The sequence below is a fragment of the Varanus komodoensis genome, unplaced genomic scaffold, assembly GCF_004798865.1.
Source record: "Varanus komodoensis strain SLA01 unplaced genomic scaffold, ASM479886v1 scaffold6_2, whole genome shotgun sequence".
Lineage (NCBI taxonomy): Eukaryota > Metazoa > Chordata > Lepidosauria > Squamata > Varanidae > Varanus > Varanus komodoensis.
The window spans coordinates 7,612,861-7,632,519 of NW_025336346.1; the positions used below are offsets into that span (position 1 = coordinate 7,612,861).

The window sequence follows — 19,659 nt, forward strand, 5'->3', positions numbered from 1 at the left end:
TTCCATAAGCCTGAAGGCACACTGGTGTGGTCATAGGAACCCTGGATTGCAGTGGGAAGGGGGCCTGCTGCATTTTGAAGTGGGGTTTAGAAAGAATTAAAATTTTCTTGGGTTGGAAATTATGCAAATAGATGCTACCTACTCTTTTCAGTCTAAAACTAACTCCTTTTAAATTCCACTTTTAGAGCTCCCATTTTGACAGCTGTCCAACCACTTACTCCTTCCTTCTTCCTTTGCATGTTCTGGAGAAAGTAAATTCTTGCAAACATGTGCAAAAGTGAAAGCACCCTTGAAATACATGACCCCCTCCCCAAAAACCCCCCTCAAGGATGTACTGTGAGGATGTTTGAGGTGTCAACCCACTTTCATAAGCAAGGATAACTTGAAGCATTTGACACCTCACCTTCTGACAGCTGTCAAATGGCTCCAAAGGAGAAATGAACTTACCTGCAGCCTCAGGTGGTTGATGTACGTAGTGCATACTGGCTGTTTAAAGGGGGGGATGCTATTGCAAGCCCAAGACCTATATTTGTGAGTTAGTATAACATGTGAATGTAAGACTCTGCTAACAAGATCACCAAAATTTGGTTCTGGTTTTCCTTAAACCAACCTTCTGTAGCTCCCCTGGGAAGAATAACTAAAATTAGGAGGTTAATGTTCTCCAAATGATAAGCTCTAAATCTATTTTAAGGTGTAATCCTTTGAATGTTTAGATAAAAGTCCTGGCATCTCTCAGCATGACCCTTAATTTCCTATCACAACATGTGGCCTCTCCCACAAATATCCAGGCAGAAGTAGATCAAGGATTGTGTGTGTGTGTGTGTGAGAGAGTGAGAGAGTGAGAGAGTGAGAGAGAGAGAGAGAGAGAGAGAGAGAGATAGCATTTCCATGGTGGAAAACCTCAAGTATAACATCTTGCTGAAATTTTCTACCACTGCTTACTTTTCAGCCAGAGGACAATTGGTAACTATGCCTGGTACTTGGGATGTGTTGTAATGCATCTTGACTTGTAAAATACTTAGAAATATACCTTTGCCACTATGAAACCACAAGTGCTTGTCATGTAATAATAATCTGGCTACTCTTTCCTTCAGTGATGTCATACAGAATTCTGAATACTCAAGCATACTCAACTTATTGACGTAACAGAAACAAGCACCAATTTAAGCATTTTTAATTTCCTTACAACCACTTAAAACAGTTATGAAGTACCACAAAATTATGTACATTCATTTACAGAAATGAAAAAAAACCCAAGCAAAATAATCCATCCAAAATATTTTAAAACCCTTTAACTGATGCACTTATCCAGCAAAGGAGCAACTTCAATATGAATATTTTAATGTGCATATTCCTCCATTTTAGAATTTTACCCTCAATTCACACATATATATTAATTAAAATCAAAGAGAAAAAATACAGCAAGCAGGAGGAGACAACACAATATACACCATTTTTTAAAGAAAACGAAGCAGGGAAAGTGCATGTCCATGAGCAATTACAACAAACAGATCTACATATATGTTGGCGATATCTGCCCTAGGAGGCTCTTTCAAGATATTTTGATTGTCTATAAACATTAATAGAACTGGATGTGTGCACTGGGTGAGGGCGGAACATGATAGCAGCATGAAAAGCCAACATGAAGCCTCACTGACATATGGACAGTACTTAAGGCTTCATAGGAGTTGCAATGAAAGGAGCGAGTTCTTTACAGAAAGTCATCTATTTAAATCACTCAAAGTTCCACATGTCTGGTCGTTTGTTTCTGCAGAGACTTGCAGCTTAACAAGAGAAGGCCAGAGGAACTTTGCTTCCTCCAGAGATAAAAATACATGCAACTTGCTGCATTCCATAGTTCAGGCCCCTTATACTGCAGATGTCCAATTGTATTTAAGCAATCTTAGGTAGATTGCAGTATAAGGATTAGATCCCACGCTGGCAAGTAAGCAACTAGTAAGAAATAACTGCTGTACTTCCAGCCTCTCTCCAGTTTTGATGTTTTGAAACACACACGCACATATATAAATAATTCACATTAGTGGTATTCACTGTACAACCCATTTGCTATAAATCCAGCCCACGGGGTATCTGATTACTGCATGCACAGTGAATACCATTGCATTACAGAATGAGGTTTAAAATCTATCATTGTACATAAAAATCCATTCCGACCTTTTACTCATAAGGCTACCTTCAAAATCAAAGGTCATACACGAATGATTTGGGGAGTGTTAATACCAACATGAGCTCTCAGTCAAACTTATACTCATGAGGTCATCAAGGCAAAGCCAATCCATTTGTGCTTTGCAAAACTTGGGTATTTCAAAAACTTTAGCAGGCAGCACAGTAGGTAACCTTCTTAGCAAAAGCTGAAAACTGTGTTAAAAGATTTTTATTTAAAACATTTAATTTAGTTCTCTGGTAAAATGACTTTTGGCAACATGTCTTCTATTAGAATCATAAAGCTTCACAATATGTACACAAAGAAATAAAGTGGCTGAGGCAAAGATGTGCATTAGCCATCCTGGTTTTAAAACTTCACAATTTGGCATATTTGCAAAATCTTCCACTCATGTACAACCCAACTGCTTTGAGCTGATTAGCCTTTGGCTAGTAATACATTAACAATCCTCTACACATATGGAAAATGTGTGCTCAATTCAGGGAGTAAATGATGCTTTATTATATTGCTATACATTTTGTAACCAACTCATTCTACCTTCTTGTGAATTATTGATCTGATCAGGAATATAAGGCTTCCATTATCTTAACAGGATTGAAAGTTCCAAGACAGGCACAGAATTGATAAAGCATTGATAAATGTTCCTCTACACCAGGCCTCCTTCAAGTACACAGTCTGATAAAAGACCTACACACTACTGGCTTCCCACTTTCTTCTCCCAAATATCTAGCATTATAAAAGTAAAACTAGACCACAACTATCTCACATTTTGATAGATGTGCAACTTTTCAGTGTACAGTAGACAAAGTTAATGTGTTAATATTTTTGCAAACTGCTTCCCAAAAAGCCAATCACAGGAGAAAGCCTGCATCTGCAAAATGTATTGTCACATTATCTTTTTCATAGCAAGTAGCCCTAAGAGAAATAAAAAGTACATCTACCTGTTCCCACTTTTGCTTTGTGGGAAAAGTATAAAACAGACCTTAAAGCCAATGGGTGCATACCCCTGTCCTAACTAGAATGTCATTGGTATAGTAAAAGGATACAATGCTACCAACGTTTGCCAACTCAACCCCCAGTCCACTACAATAGCACAGGAGCTTATGAGTGTCATTATCAGTACTAAGTCAGATAAAATTCCAGCTGATCCATCTGGCCAGTAAATGGAATGACATGAAGGGTTTGTAGGTGAAGTTACATTTCACTACACTAGGGGAATATTCCAGAACTATTCAGGGAGTGAATGCTTTGTTGGTTGCATCAAACCCTTTAAACTCCAGCCTACAAGCCATGCTTGAACTGCCTCGAGAAACGAAGTCTACAAGTACCCGTGTGTTGCATAGAAATGACTCACTCAAAAGTAACAAAACAATGAAATGCATTTTCTTTTTGAAATCCCCTAAATGGATCCCACTGGGACCAAACTGCTAAAGCAAGAAAGAAATACAAGCGTATAAATATATCCCAGATAGCCAGCATCTACTCCACTGGCATCAGAAACAGACTTATTTACAGCAATGTATGGAGTATGAAAATTTGAACTTTAAAAACCCTGAAAATCTTAAAGACATTTGTTTGTACATACAAAGTTCATATGGTTCCCTTTTTGGATTAAGGTACCCAACAGGTGCCTGTTCATAGAGCAAAAGATACATTGAGGTTGGATGATGAAAAGAGATCCATTTTCTTTCTGGTGCTAAATAGAGGCATTTGCCCTCAGACACACCCACACTCGCTTGCACATGAACACACTAAATTCATTTTCTCATAAATAAATGGGCCAAAGAAATAGCACTAATTTGATATACAAGTGTAGGTGCAAATTTGGCCCATAAGTACATTTACTTAGGATTTTATGTACTAAATCTACTTTGGTTGAAACCTGAAATATGAACACTTGGGAAATCATTCTCTTCATCTATAGTTTGGGAGACCTATATAGCTGGAAGCTAATGAGGCCATGTCTTTCAAAATACCATGCACCCTTCTTAAACAGCATTTATGCATACCCTAGGACAAGACCAGGGAGAAAATAATCTTTTGATCTGTGAACACCAAATCTTCACAGACTGAAGTGACCAGATATCTTTCAAACTTAATATACACATATAACGGGTAGAAATGCCTGATGCATGACTGAATCTCAATGAGTTTGAACCCACTCTGCAGAAATCAAGACCTTTATTTTCTTCAATCATGTGCACCCAACATTAGTGGTTGCAGTTGTGGGAAGCTGCTCTACTGAGAAACATCAGTCAGCACATTAATTCTCTCTACATTAAGCCACAAAGTCATGTGGAGAACCATGGATCCCCATCTCCTAACATCTCCAAACGCGTACACGGTCAACATAGGTCAACATATGCATGAACTGTGCCACAAGAGGACATCCATGCTGTTATATACTTAGCTAGAAGAGGGAAGTTGCTATTCCACCCATGCATTACACAACAACTACAATTATTTGGAGGAAACTCGTAACATCTGAGTATTGGCAGGAGCTCAGTTTCCATTCTTTCTTCCTCTACCGATGCAAGGTTGGTTTTTCAAACAAATGAGGACAAGAGAAGAAAATGTAATCCCTATCGTGTCGGTTTTTTTCCTAGAAAAAGTAACATGCAATACTTCACTAAAATTGTCCGAAACAGAAAAATGATATTACTAAAGTGTCAGTATTTCTGAGCAGCTTTCAGTAAAAATAATTTAAAAACTCATTGCAGCTTTTCTGTAAAGCAAAGCCATTCAAAGCAAACATTCAAATTTCTGATCTACAGTTTCCAAAATCTCCCCCACCCCACCCACTCTGTGCCTTTACCAGCATGTCAGACAGAAATGGCATCAGGCATCACCATCACTACCTCTCCAGACAAAAGTCTCTACCCCCAAGTGTGTGACTATCAGCTGTTAAAGGCACAGAGTATCTGTCAGGAGAAAAAAAAGTTGGCTTCCTTAATCTAGCTGCAGAAAAGCAGCCATTGCATAGCCATATATGACCTTCCCCAAAATGTTTACTTCCCTTGTAGCTTTTTCAGGTTGTAGAGGTAGAGAGCAAGCTGCAAAATAAAGACCATAAACAAATCTGGCTGCACTTCAGTGTTTAAGCTTTTGGCCACAGCACTTATCTTGGCAATCATCTTGAAGGCAAGGAAAACGGGGTAGTTCTGCACACAGCAAGGAGATTTCCATCACTCTGCATTCCCTTCCACATGCGGTCAAGTTTCTCCTTTTCACACTAGAACTTGAGGAAATTTTCTCCCCTTGGAGGAGAGATTACAACCACTTTTATTCATAAAAGAGTCTTGGTGTATAGAATGAGCAAGTACTGCATTCCTAACCCAAGAGACAGCTGGGAAAAGAGCTAGGACCATGTTTATGTTTTGCTCCAAGTAATTTTTTTTCTTTCCTCAAAGTGCAAGACTGCAAATGTCTATTCATGAGCCGTTCTCTCTGACCCTGCTTGGCTCCCCTTGCTGAAGAAAGAGCAGGAGACTGCAGTTGTGCTTCAAAAATTCAGTTTCAGCTTTCTGTCCTCTCCCTCCACCAATTCCCCTTTAGTTAGCAAACTGCTGGTAGAAGGCAAATTTAACTCTTTCAATGTGATGGCAAAGTTTAATGGCTGGGCCAAGTTTCAAGTCCATGCACTCCTGAACAGTGGGAAGGGTGAGCAGGAGAAGTGCCTGTCCATCTATTTCCTGGAGAGAGAGAGAGAGGGAGGGAGGGAGGACAGGAGTCAGAACTAATAAATGCTATCAATATGCATTCAATAGTAGCAAACTTGTAGTCTCACCAAAGGCTAGCAAATCAAAATAAAAAACATCTTTAGATGAGTATAAATGTGGGGATCAAAAGGGGGTAATTTTGTGTCATACTGGGACAAACATGGCATGCTTACTGTTTACAACAAATTTCAAGTGTTCAATTAGTAGTTGTTAAAGAAAAGAACACTAGAATACCTGATCCATAAATATTCTAGCTAATGGTGCACAGTCTGTAGATTTGAGGAATCGCACAACATCAGCTACGCTCCATTCCAGAGGGTTGCTGTCCAGCTGCAATTTCTCGCCAACTTCTATCTTTATTTCCTAATCACAAAACAGAAAAGTAAAAATACCATATTTGCCTTGCTTAGAGATACATCTACATTTTGCCATATCTTCATTAAAAGAACTTTCATAGTCTGTGTGCAGCAATGAAAATTAAGCCATGAAGTGTAGGCCAAGTACAAAAACACAGAATGTAAGCATTTTGCTCTCTGTCCCCATTTCTTCCCTGCCCTACATGCACCTCAAGTAAAGTGATAAATTTGTGTGTCTGTGTGATTGTGGGGAAAAATGAAGCCCAATGGGCAACTCTGGGGGCAACCCCGTTCCCAAATCATAGAAACCAGATTTGATTAATAGGTAGGGCTTCCACTAGTCAATAGCTGATGTGTTTTTTTTCTTTAGGTATATATCTCATCCATTTCTACGTTGTGCATACTGGTTAATAATTCTCATGCTGTTTTGAAGTGTTCTGATGCTCTCATAGAGCACTAGGGATGCAACAGGTTAAACAGCAATAATCACACACAATTTGAAGGTCTGTAAGCCAAACTAGATTAACACAGCAACAGTGAATTCCTGTGCATGTTTATCTGAAGTAAGTCTCCACGGAGTATATTGGGGTGTACTCCCAAGAAAGTGTTTACAGGATATGTATTCAAACTTTGTTGCTTTTTTTGGTTTTTTGCTTTCTACCAATTACTTTATTGCCTGTTGTCTTTCTTTTTCAATTTAAGCTACTACAAAATGATACTAAAAATATAAAATAGTCGTAAGAAAAATTAAAAATGACATAATAAACAACAGAAAACTATATATAAAATCGACTAGTGTACCCCTCCACCAGAACCATAACTACCCAATATTTTTTCTTCATTTCTTTCTTCATCCTTCTAAATTTCCTCTCTTTCATGAATACTCCCTTCCATCCAAAATTGCACTGAATCAACAGAAGCTTTAATACCCTTCCTTTTTATTAATACATGTTCACTAAATGAACCGCATATAACAGTGGTCCTCAAACTACGGCCCGCGGGATGGATCCGGCCCATCATGCCCTTTCATTTGGCCTGCGCCACCGTCTGCGCACAAGCACGCTTACCGCCCGCGGGAGGTGGTAGCTTGCTCACTCGGAGATGGTCTTGGACTCGTTGGGAGATCTCCCAGCGAGTTCAAAACCATCTCCGAGTGAGCAAGCCGCCGCTGCCGCTTGCCTCTCCTGCACACGCTTGCTCGCCACTGCCTTGCAGCACAGGGAGGCAGTGGCTTGCTCGCTCAAGATGGTTTTGGACTCGCTGGGAGATCTCCAAGTGAGTCGCCACTGCGTGCACCCAACACCACCTTGCGCACACCCGACGCCTCACCGGCCCTCGCACTCAGGCACCTCCCCCTCCCCAGCCCGCGCATGTAGCTGCCACCTTTCAACTGGCCCCCTACTGAAAAAGTTTGAGGACCCCTGGCATATAACATTAAAATAATTCTTATTTATCAACCTTTTTCACCTTAATCCCACAGTGCCAACCTAAATTAGAGTATTTATTATCCATATAGAATACTTTTACCGGCATCAGGTATTGTTTCCATATTAATGTATATATTTTTCCTTAATTCTAATTGATATATCATTAAATATTCTTTCTTCCCATATTTTCCCACACTCTCCCTTGTCTATATCTTTCCCTAAATCCATTTCCCATGAGATTTTAAGAAGATCATATAGGTCCTCCCTCTCTAATAAAAGCTTTTAAATCTCACTTATGATTCCCCTTGTTTGCATGGTAGCTTGAGTCTCTCTGTACAACACAAGCTTCTCAAATTTGGTAAAACATCTTTATACAGAGCATGATAAACAACACTAAACATGTGACTTTAATTCTCATAACTGCATCTGAAATAGGGAAGCGAACAGTACTCACATGTAAAAACTTGGTGATACTACATTTATACGTAATAAACTGGTAACAAACTCTTGAAACATTTGGAATCTGTATGCTATTACTGCATAGTATGCTGCAGCTGGGTTCCTAACACATTAACCCATGGTTCAAACAGGCCACACTCAGCACATACTCAGCCCTTATGTACAGGCTCGTATGTTGTTAAATTGCTGTCTGACTGGGAATGAACAAATGTGCAAGGCATGCCTGCATTCAAGGTCTAAGTAACTGAATGACGAGGTCCCTCATTTTGAAAACTAGATATTCACTGCTAGGGAGTATGCTCTCTGTTTTTCTTTACATGAAGGCATACCTTTGGTGAAGGGGGCTTATTTTCATCATCTGAAAAGGAAAAGGAACACAGTTTTCTCTTCTGTTTGTCCCGGTCCTGAGCCCCAAAATGGGACCGCTCACTCTGTGCGGGGGAGGAGGACCGCGATTTCTTCTCAGACACTTCAGACTCTTCTAACAGTTCTTCCTGATGCTCAGAGGTACTGTCTTCTGTCAGGGATTCTTCGTCCACTTCATCCTGGTCATCCTCCTCTTCACATCCGCTGCCCTGAAATGATATGGAAAGGAGGGCTGGGGGTTAGCGAGGCTTGCGTGCCGAAGCATATTCCACGATTCCTTTATCCAGCCCCTATCCAGCATATGATGCCCAAAACAAATGTCTCATACTTGGGGTGAGCCAGCTGGTGTGTTATCTACAGAGGTAGATGATCGTTTCTTCTTATGAACAAAGAAGTTTTTCCGTTTCTTTCTCTTCCTGCTTGCCTTCTTCATGCTTGCCTCTGTGTTGCTGTGGATACCTGGTGGTCGGCCAATCCTTTTATTTCTCCGCTTCCCGTAATAGTGAGCTATGGGGAATTTAAAAGAAGAGAATTCTTCCTGTGAAACTTCAGGATGCCTCCTCAGTTCTTAGTCTTTAAAAAGTGCGCCACTGAGAGATTTGAGGGGCACTCTTGAAAGCACTATAGTTACTGCGCAATACCTGCACTCAATCCTGTAGGTGTGGGTCTTAGAAATACAGAACAAATGATGTAGCAGTTCATTAAGCCTACTAGTCTATGTAGCACAGTGTTTCAGAGGGGCTGCCAACATCTGCACATCAAACTACGTAGTGCTCAATATTTCTTAATACGTGGGTGGTGATCCCACCAGGTGTGCTGAAGTATAATTTTTATTGTGTCGTTTGGTTGTTAATGCTGTTGTAATGCATTTGTTTTTACTATGGTTCTAATCAAATTTTATTTAGGATTGTAAGCCACCTGGAATGCTATTTTACTTGGCAGAACGCAGGGTACATTGACTAAATAAAGGCTTCCATGCCTTGGGACTAGAACACCTGATGGAGAGCCTCTCCCAGCCTGAACCTGCCCGTGCGCTATGCTCATCATCTGTCAAGGCCTTTCCCTGAGTGCCTGCTCCAAGGACAGCTTGGCAGATGGCAAAAAGGGAGAGGGCCTTCTTGGAAGCAGCCCCCAGTTATGAAGAAACCTGCTGGGTGTCAACATGGTTGTCTTTTCAGTACCAGGTTAAGACCTTCCTCTACTCCCAGGCATTAAAAGAGGTTTTTAATCAGACTATGGGATATTAGTTGGTTATGTGTTTGTGTTTCTGATCTGTATGTTTTCAGCTAAACATATAGATACTATTATATTCTGCATAATACTGTTAAAAAAGGTTTTTAATCCTTGTAAATCTCCTGGACAGCTGTAGCTGTTAAGATAGTATATAAATGTTAATACATGAAATAAATGATATATGGCGGGATGGGGACGGTTTTGTCAACAGACGAATGAATGTGGGGACGATGTTAGACAAAGCAGTGACTGGGTCTGCATGGCATGGCAACTCATTGTGGGTTGCTGGCCATGGTGAGCTGCCATATTGTCTCGCGGACTACTTCCTGAAGGGGAGCAAACCCCTGCTTAGAACCCCGTGGCCTGTTCTTAGGGTTGCTGACTGCTAGGTCATCATGTTATTCAACCCCAGGAGAATGATTCCATCACAGGTTGCAGGAAGGGGCTGCTTAGCAAAAACTCTTGCCACTCTTGGTGAGCTCACCCATGCAGATCTTTGCCCAGCAGGAGAGTTCCTGGCTGTATGGCGCTCAAGTATGCTACACAGGCCCCAAGAAAAATTTTTTTTTAAAGTCATGCAAACTTAAGTAGGGGCTGATGAGAGGGATCCTAACAACAGAGAGAGAGAAAAAGCACGAATGTAGAAGAGAGAAAGCACAAGAGACTGCAGCGTGGGTGCAAGGTACAGAGGAGCCAGGTAGCTATAACTAGCACCACTTTTAGGTTTCATACAGTTGATGGTAAGGACAATACTCTGTATTATTTTCAGTACTGGGACAGCCTGGCTCTCAGCACCGGTTACAGGGAAATATGAGCGGGAGCTGCTGTTGCTCTCACACTGCTTGTGGGCTTCCAAGAGGCAGCTGCTTGGCTGCTGGATAAGTCTTTGATCCCACAAACTGCCCCTATGTATTCTGAATGATCTGGAAGCAAGCAAAGGTAATGCAGCCTTTATTTTTACAGCAAAGTAAAAGCACTGCACGCAGTAAGCTGTTGATATCAACAGGCTTGCTTTTTTTCTTCAAGGTATAAAACAACAGCTTTTAGGATCAATTATGAAGAAGCTGGATACTTTCTTGAGATCATGATTCAGGAATTTTTCCAGGTGTTCCTAAACAGCTGTATCATTCATTGCAATCAAGAAAAAGCTGATAAATATACATATTCCATTAACATGCTTATTGAAACTCTCCAATATTTAAGCAGATCTGGAACCGTACCTCCTGATGTTTTTGTTTTCATTTTAAGGCTGCCATAGGATACTATGCCTTTCTTACAAAGCTGCTAAATCTTCCCACAGGACTTTCTAAATGTACCAGTGTTTTATCTTGGAAGACCACATGGAATTCTTTGGGCCAGTTTTGATCAAATTTGAAATTCTTTGTAGCTCTTTTGAAGACAAACATGTCCAAAGATCCAGTCATGGACCACCTGCCAAACAGGTTGCTTTGCCTTGACATCATGGGGACTAGCCGACTACTCTTTTATGGGAGCTCTGTGCCTCATGCACTAACTGTCCAAGTCATCCTTGCTCAGCCTGGTGCTTCCCAGAGAGCACCAAAGATGGCTTAGAATGGTGGCATTTGCAGTCCGCCACATCTGAAGCGTGCCCGGTTGGCGAAGGCTGCTCCAAGTATTCTACAGGCAGATATTAGAAATAAGGCATAATGGTATGGTCCTGGTACAGTGTTTCTTCTGAGCATCTACAGAAAGTTGTTGCTATTTATTTCATTTTTATACTGCTCCACAGCCAAAGCTCTTTGGTGCTTTACAACAACATATAAAACAAAATAATAAAATACCATGCAAATACCATCAACATGAATTTAAAAAATGAATTTAAAATAAGGAAAAGATAATCCCCTCAGGCCCTTGGATAACCAAAGAGATCTTTAAAGGCCTTCATATATGGGGCTATCTTGACCTGGCACCAAAAGATGGCAAGACTGGGCTTATTTCAAACAAAGGAGGGGGAACCACAGAAAAGGCCCTCCCCCTTGTTGCCACCCTATGGGTTTCCATTGGAGTTGGCACTCAGAGGTTCAGCATAGTATTCAGAGTTTTATCTTTTGCAGTCATTTGACAGATACTGTGTATTGATGGGAAACTAGGTTTTCTGGCCACTGAATAAGAACAGTTCCTCGTAAGACCAAACACCGTAATACTCACTATATTTGGTTTTTGTCAGAACAGAGCAGTTCTCTGAACACTTGTCTAGCACCATCTGGGGGCCGAAGAGATTCGGACAACATTCTAATTTGATACAGGTCTGCCTGCAGAACTCTGAAACCCGATCAGCTGTTCTTACAACCTCCACCGTTGCACGGTAACTCTTTCCTTTATACCTGTATCAAGCAAAGAAACATTTGGTTGACTACAACTGAGATGGGGGGGGGGGGAGTGATGGTATGGAAGCCACATCCTTTTATGCAGTTAAATATACAAGCCATCATAGGGTTGGTGAAACACTGGGCATCATCATAATCAGATAAAGACATGTTAGTTGAATCAGTATCGGTATTGCTAAAGAGGTAAAGTTTGCAATTCCTAGATTCTGAATATATATCCCAGCAACTTATGATGTCTTGCTTCAGAACAAGTGGATCACTCCAGCCTCAATATCCAGGCTGGAGAGGAACTGCCGCTCCCAACTGGGGTGGCAGCTGCAAAGGCAGGGCATGATCAGTCTCGTGCCTTCTTTTCTTGTGTGGGCACCCAGGACAGATGGTGCAATGCAAATGTCCTGGGCACTGGGTCCAGGGGGTACTAGCATTCCTTCTGGGAACCAAGGAGACGGCTAGACTAAGGCCATCCCTGCACCCAGAGCAGACGGAGCAGCAGTAACCACCACAGAGCCCCCAGTGCCAGTGAAGGGCGTTTGGGAATGCTGGAAGCAGCAACTGCAAACCCTCCTTGTGAGAGGAAGATAAATTTTCCACCAGTGTAGTTCAGAATTGCTGGCTCCAATTCAAAGGGAAGGAAGGCAGGTGACTTAGTCTATCTCAAACTTTCCAAAGGACTCTGTTTCAAGCCATGCACCTGTGCCAATTGCTCTGAACTTGATAGTCTATTTACTTACATGACAAAAACTTATCAATAACTTCTAATTATCCTAGATGTTTTGCTGACCTTCAGTTGATTCAGCCTCTTACCCCTTTATTGAACAAATTATCAGATGCCCAAGTGAGCTTCAATAGTTACTAAACTGCTCCGTGTTGCAATACCAATTTTGCAATATCTGAAATACCTCGCTCCTAGTTAAACATGGAATACCTGCTTGAGTCCCCCTAAATTATCAATCTGACCCAAAAAAGTAAAAGACAATTCTAGGACATGGTGTGACTAGAAGAGAGCATATTAGACCAGATTCTTGACATCTGAAAATACAGCTACCCTTTTGCTCAAACTATTTTCTGGACCCCATTTAAAGATAAAGACTTAAACACAGAGAAAGACATGTTATATTAGATGGAGTGTATTTTCATTTCACATCAAATACATTTATATTTTGGAGGAACAGGAAAAATGGGAGAGAAGGCATGAATCATTAACTTCTGATTCAAGCGTATGGTTAGGAAAACGAGTGACTGAAGGGTCGCTTAACATTTATGCAACCAATTCTCCCCTCCAAATAAACTCCCCACCCAAAATCAGGCCATCCACATCATCTACGCATAAACTTGCATTCCTGATTTCTAGTATATTATCAAACTGTAATAAATATGGTATTACCGGCATTTTTAATTTATCTATAGTAGATTTATATCTCACTTTTTTTAAAGAACTCAGAGTGGCTTATGTCCTTCTCCTCTTGCTCTCAACCTTATCCCCACAACAACAACCCTGTGAAGGAGGTTGGGCTGAAAGTCTGTGACTGCCCAAGGTCATCCAGTTTGTTCCGTGGTTGAGCAGGGACTAGAACCCGGGTCTCCTGAGTCCCAGTCTTGCACTGGTAACCACTGCACCCCACTGGCTCCTCATCATTGTTATTACATGGGGTGGGGTGGAATGGAAGTAAAGGATGAAGCACTTGTCTGCCTAGCAAACGCATCACCTCCCCTCCCACATCAGCACTGCAAAAGTTGCGAGGGGGGATTTTCCTTTGTCATGTCCAATCTGGCTTTAAGAGTAAATGAGAAGCACATGAAACAGGAGGGGCAATTTACTTTGCTTTCAGGGTTTCTCCATATCCGTGCCATGCAGCTTCCTCATCCAATTGTATTTCTCTAAGAACACGGCTAGGCTTGTAGGCAGCATTGATCAACAAAGAGAGAACCTGAAAATGGGGGAGAGAGAAGAAAGTGACAGCATTAAGTAACTTGTACAGTAACAATGATTTTAACATGTAAACATGGCTTAGAAGATTAATTGTAGCCATCAGAATTAACCACAATAAGAGTATCAACAGCACACACTCAAGTAAGCAGACATGATAAGATTAGGATGAACTACAGTAACTGCAAACCAAACAGACAGTAAGCAAGGATTTGCCAAGCATTTATTACTTGTCTGCCATTAACTTTGCAATTCTAGCAGCTCTCAACACTTAATATAGCTGTTGTTCCTCTTTTCCTTCAGGTTTGTTCAAGGAACATCACAGCACTGTCTTCATCTAGCAAATGTTAATTCAGCTGAGATGCTTTAATTTCTAGCACACTTTTCATTACTTTTGATTCCCAAAGAACTCATAGTTCTGTGAAGGTCTGGCTTTATACTAATATAGAAGGGCCTAAAATCTTTGGTAAATAGGGGAACCAAGAAAATTTGAAGGAAAGCGTAGAGTTATAAGCAATGAGATTTAAACAATGGTTCCAAAGGAAAGGTTCCTGGAGAAGGAGGCTTCTGGAAAACAGCTGAAGATGGCAGGTAATTGGGAGCTCGCTACTAAATTTAACTGCACATCATTCAGAAAGGAGAAGGAAAGCTGGTTAAGGTAGCATTCAAAGAAAAGATTCATCTTTGCATTAATATAACTGGAAAAAACTATGAGTGAAAGTTGCTCCATTCAATTCATTCCAAGGAAAGAAGCATGCAAGGAAATATCTATCAATTTAATGAGCAAATGACCAAGAATAATGAACCTGAGATTTAAAATAAATCATACTGAAGTGCTTTGTGTTGCTGTACCACGGGACAGTATCTGACAAGCCTGCCTCTTTGAGGAATACCCCACAGCTCTTAACATGCAGCAGAAGCCCCCAGAGGCAGTCAGACTAATCAAGATGTTCTCAAAGTACCATGCACGTCTTTACAGATCTAGTTACTGACACTGAAACTAATATTCTGCCTTGGAGACATTTTACTGTTGCATGGTTCAGTGGCAGGTATGCATATTCTTCTTGGCAATGCTACTTGGGCTCTTATCCAATGCTGTGAATTAATTACATGCCTTACAGAATTACATGCCTCCCCTAAAACTTTAATTAATTAATTGCAGGTTTTTCTATGCCACTGCTACAATTCATGAAGTGCTCGAGGTGGTTAATATATTTTTTTAAACGCATCAAAGCAATGGAACACTCAGTAAATGTATCCGCTTCGGACAGAAGAGGGGATTGGTTCTGCAAGGCCTGGCTGCTCAATGGTCCTCCTCCCTGAGATAGCTGGGGTGGCCTCAGGCTTGGTGGCACTGAAGCCTCTGCCCCCGGTTGTACACACAGGCTGGTTGTGAGTGGGTCGGGTGTTCCCAGCCTCCACAGCAACATGGGGCTTGTCTGGCCAGTAGCTGGCAGGGCAAATTTTGGACCTGTCTTTCCATTCTGGCTGGGGCAATCAGGCTCTGGGGGTGCAGGGGTCCTGAGAAGGCCCCACGGAACCACTCCCCAGTGGAGTGTAGGCTCCAAAGAGAGATTTGGGGACTCTTGATCCCCCTTTCTGTTCCTGAGCCAGGTGAGGGGACTGAGCAGGCAGGCTGCAGCGGGGCTGGTCGCGGTTGGTCCAGCTGGCACACAGCTCACAGCAGCGCCATGCTTTGCAAACGCCCTTACCTCTTTAAGAACAAGCACACAATTTCCAGGTCCTACAGACTGTGGCAGTTCCGCAATTCTACCTTTGTTAAGGTATGGTCCTGAGAAGCAGCGGTGGTTGAAGTAGATCTTTGGACAGCAGTATTTACCATTTGTTACAACTGGAAAAGTAAAAAGGTTTCAGAACATGCTGCAAAACCACCCACTTTAAATATTAGCACTCAGGAAATTTAAACAACAGATGTGAAAATAACGTAAACAACTTCACATGCATATGTCTTTCCTTTTATAACTCAAACCCTTGCCACATATGGCTAGCATCCATCTCAATGGTTTATTATTTAACACTGACAGCCCACCTCATCGCGGTTAACTTCTAAATGTAATGGGCTGGAACCTGAAAAGCATGAGTGGAATGCTGAGCCATCCCTGCAGCCACTGCCCCACCGCAGAAGTCGATTCGGAGGCTGAAGGGACCCACTGGAACTGCACGGGGGGCTGCATGGGAGGCTGCAGTGGGACAGGCTGTCGCCAGAATTCAGGGTGGCTGTCTTGTGCCAGCAGCAAAGCCCTTCTACTGTAAAGACTCCTTTGAAGACAAACCTGTGTGCATTCTCAGAACTAAAGCTGCTCCTCATCCCACCCTCTGGGAAATAACCTTCCACTTGACTGCCCTTGCCCACAGTGGTTAGGGACTGAAATGACATAGTACCAAATTCAGAATGAATACGAGGTTTAGACCAGCCTTCTACAATCTGGTACCCTGAAGATGTGCTGGACTACAATTTTTACTATTCACTGACCATTCTGCCTGTGGATGACGGCAGCTGTGGTCTAACACATCAGGTGGGTCCCAGGCTGGGGTAGGCTGGTCAAGGCAAGAGATGAGATTTCTGATGTAGAGGAGGAACCTCTAAAATATCCTTGATGAATTTCTGGAAACTACATCCTTCTGAGTAAAGCAACTGGAGCAGATACATTGGCTCCTTATTTGTGTCCTACTTCAGTTGTATAAGCTTTTTTTTATGTACTACCAAGGTTCATGACATGCACATGGTGGGCATGTCGTGAGTGGAGCCGGCTGGTGCCGGAGGTCAGACTAGATGGCCCGGGAGACCCCTTCTGACTCGTTCTTTTTCTATGTTTTAGCTTGAGATATTTTGGGCAGCTTGTTCAGGTTGGGGAGTTGTCAAGCACCTGCCCAGATCAGGGAGGACCATAATGTATGACTGATGAATTGTGTTTGCATCGTGAAAGCTTGATGAAAATATTGGTATTTTCATATGTCTTCTTGAAAACCTGTTTTCCGGAGCTATATGTGTCAATACTGAAACAATGTGTACAGCTAGCTTATTGCTCAAGTTTTCAAAATAAGCCAGCATCCTCTGTGATGCAAGATTGTTAAAGATATTGATATACCAACAGTCATTCAATTTTAGCTGTGCTTCGTCTAAGAGTCACTTTCTTTTACAGCCCTTATTCCATGAAGTTTATAATGGGCATATATAGAGATGGGATTGTATTGACATAACGCCTCTCCATTTAAAAACCAATTAAATCCCAGAATGAGCAGCCTCTGTTTCTGCAAAGCTTACATTAGGTAGTTCCTGAAACACACATTTTGCTGCAATGCAAGTCATGCAGTAAGATTTTAGAGAGTACCAATAGATTTGTTTGGCCATTTCAGCAGCAGATGTACTTATTCAACATTCATTCATTCAACAGTTTAGCAAATGATTAGATTTCACCATCTGGCACATATGGATTTTTACCGTCAGGCAATCTTGTGCTTATAGAGTTGCCACAGGCATCTGCAAAGCTGAATACAGGGCCTCACTGCAGAGCTGCCACAGTTCAAAGCACAAGCAGGAAGCAGTGGTTAGCAAGGGCCTTGCCCCAAAATTGTACTTCTGAATTATCTGAAGCCTGGGATGGAGGTTGACTAGATGTTTTGTCTGGAACTACTTCCACATGGATTTTCTCTCCTGGAACTCCACTGTTCTCTAGACCTGTTCCCTTTCACCCCTGATTGCACTATTAAATGGGGAAGTTCCCTTCCTTTATATACATAACATTTTTTCATAAGCAGAATGTAACGTATCTCTAGATTTGATTCTGCAAGAACCCTCTCCCTCATGTATTGTACTGACACAGCGTTTATAGCATCCCTGTCCACCTACTTACACATAGAAACGCACACGCACACACACACACACTTCCGCCTTACTGGTGTCAGCAGTGTTTAGTTCCTGGCTCTTTAGTCCTTCATTGTCAGTCCTTGAAGATAGTATTCTTTCAAAGAAGGAAAAAGGAAGAAAAATTGAGAGACTTAATTAGTTACAGCATCACCTGTGAGGCTGTTAGAGGCACAGGTGCTTTGGGACACTATCAACTTAACTAAAAATGTGGTGGGGAGGGAACATTAAACCTCCTATCCCTTCAGTCTTGTCAAGTGTCATAACAAAAGATGTGCCTAAGCTTTGAATAAAGAATGAAGCAGTAGAAACAAGGTGGTAATCTTTGGCAAAGTGCCACCCATCCTGGGCTGGCACCCACAGAGCATAAATGAATAAATAACTAGCCCAAGCAAAGGCAGGAACAAAGTTATCCTACCAGTAAGGGAGACACTGAAAAAGAAACAGAAGAATTTCATTTATTACACACTTACCTGGGGAACAATGGAAAAGTTTTATTTCTCATGAAACTACCCTCCCTATAATGCAACTCCAAATGTAAATTTAGTATACTGATAGATGCTTTAGGACCACTTACACATAATAAACTGTGTCTATTAACAGAATTCAGAAAAGATTTAGCTGCACTGTACACATTAAGAGAAATTCTGACCTCGTGAAGACTCTGTATCAAAGCTCAGAAGAGTCAAGCCATTGCAGAAGAAATCTAGATGGATATTATTTCAATCATTTCCAGTTGGTGGGCTCTAGCTGTCATTGTATTGAAAGTTCTCAAAAAAGGCAATGGTTAGTAATGAGAAATGCATTGACTACTTACTGCTTCTCTGGTTGGACCACTGCAATTTTCTTTTCCTTGTTCACTATAAATGAAATGAAACACAATGAAAAGCCAATATAATATTTTTAAAGGTGTCCCATGGTGTAATATGCAGCTATCATAACGTTTTACATGGAGAGGAACAGCATTTATGCGAACAAGCAACGGATTAAAGCCATGTTTTGTAACTGCTTGGGGCAGCCATTTCTAAACAGAAGCTGAACAAGAGACTGTAACAAAAAAGGTTCCCATCTGGGTGCACAAGATTTTCTTTTTCCAGAACTGAGGGGATTGCATTTCTCCAATTTTACTCCTAAAATGTATAACTCCTATAAGGCTAGTCTAAATGCAGGTGCTTTGCATGATCTTCCAATTGCTTCTCTGATTACTAACTACTAGTTTCTCGGGAGATCAGGAAAGTGTTAATTCAAAATGTCCTACAGCTTTCTTCCCCTTTCCTTTGTAGGAATTTTCTTCTAAGTTGCAGTACAGAACATGTATTTTTATTATTATTATTACATGTGAGAAATGGCTATGGAGTACTCTCAAGTATGCAATCAGTTCGATTCCACAATACATTATATTATGGTAATAGTTATTCATACCTATTGCTCTGCGAGGAGGCCTGAGCTGGTATCCATTAGTTTCACACCAACCTACTGGAAATATATTCATGGATTCCACACTCACTATGCATTCAAGGATGGGCATTTTAGAACCTGTCAAAATAACATGCAAAAGTCTTACACAGCTACTCAAGCATACTATTTGTTGTGATCTTATACCTCCCAGCATACAGCTTCCTACACCACAAGCTCATGTGCTTATAGTTCTATGCATCTCTATGCTCAGCTCTCTGTAGCCTGAGGTGCTTCACAGGTAGAACAAGAATAGGAATCTGGCAGGATACAGGTCTTTGATTTTCTTTCCTGTCAG

The 19,659-nt window shown here is 41.4% G+C and overlaps 1 protein-coding gene across 3 annotated transcripts in view; it reads right to left on the minus strand.

Annotated features, from left to right (window-relative positions):
* Positions 1-1,158: 1,158 nt before the first annotated feature.
* SFMBT1 (Scm like with four mbt domains 1) overlaps positions 1,159-19,659 on the minus strand; it is an 87,123-nt gene continuing 68,622 nt past the window's right edge. For all 3 annotated transcript variants that reach the window (XM_044451456.1, XM_044451454.1, XM_044451455.1), the window contains exons 12-21: positions 19,329-19,442; positions 18,724-18,766; positions 17,939-18,003; positions 15,733-15,872; positions 13,912-14,021; positions 11,915-12,090; positions 8,841-9,019; positions 8,476-8,721; positions 6,139-6,267; positions 1,159-5,877 (exon numbers count right to left, since the gene is read on the minus strand). In XM_044451456.1, the coding sequence (XP_044307391.1) occupies positions 5,737-5,877; positions 6,139-6,267; positions 8,476-8,721; positions 8,841-9,019; positions 11,915-12,090; positions 13,912-14,021; positions 15,733-15,872; positions 17,939-18,003; positions 18,724-18,766; positions 19,329-19,442 (1,343 nt within the window). In that variant the 3' untranslated portion in view covers positions 1,159-5,736. The remainder of the gene's footprint in view (positions 5,878-6,138; positions 6,268-8,475; positions 8,722-8,840; positions 9,020-11,914; positions 12,091-13,911; positions 14,022-15,732; positions 15,873-17,938; positions 18,004-18,723; positions 18,767-19,328; positions 19,443-19,659) is intronic.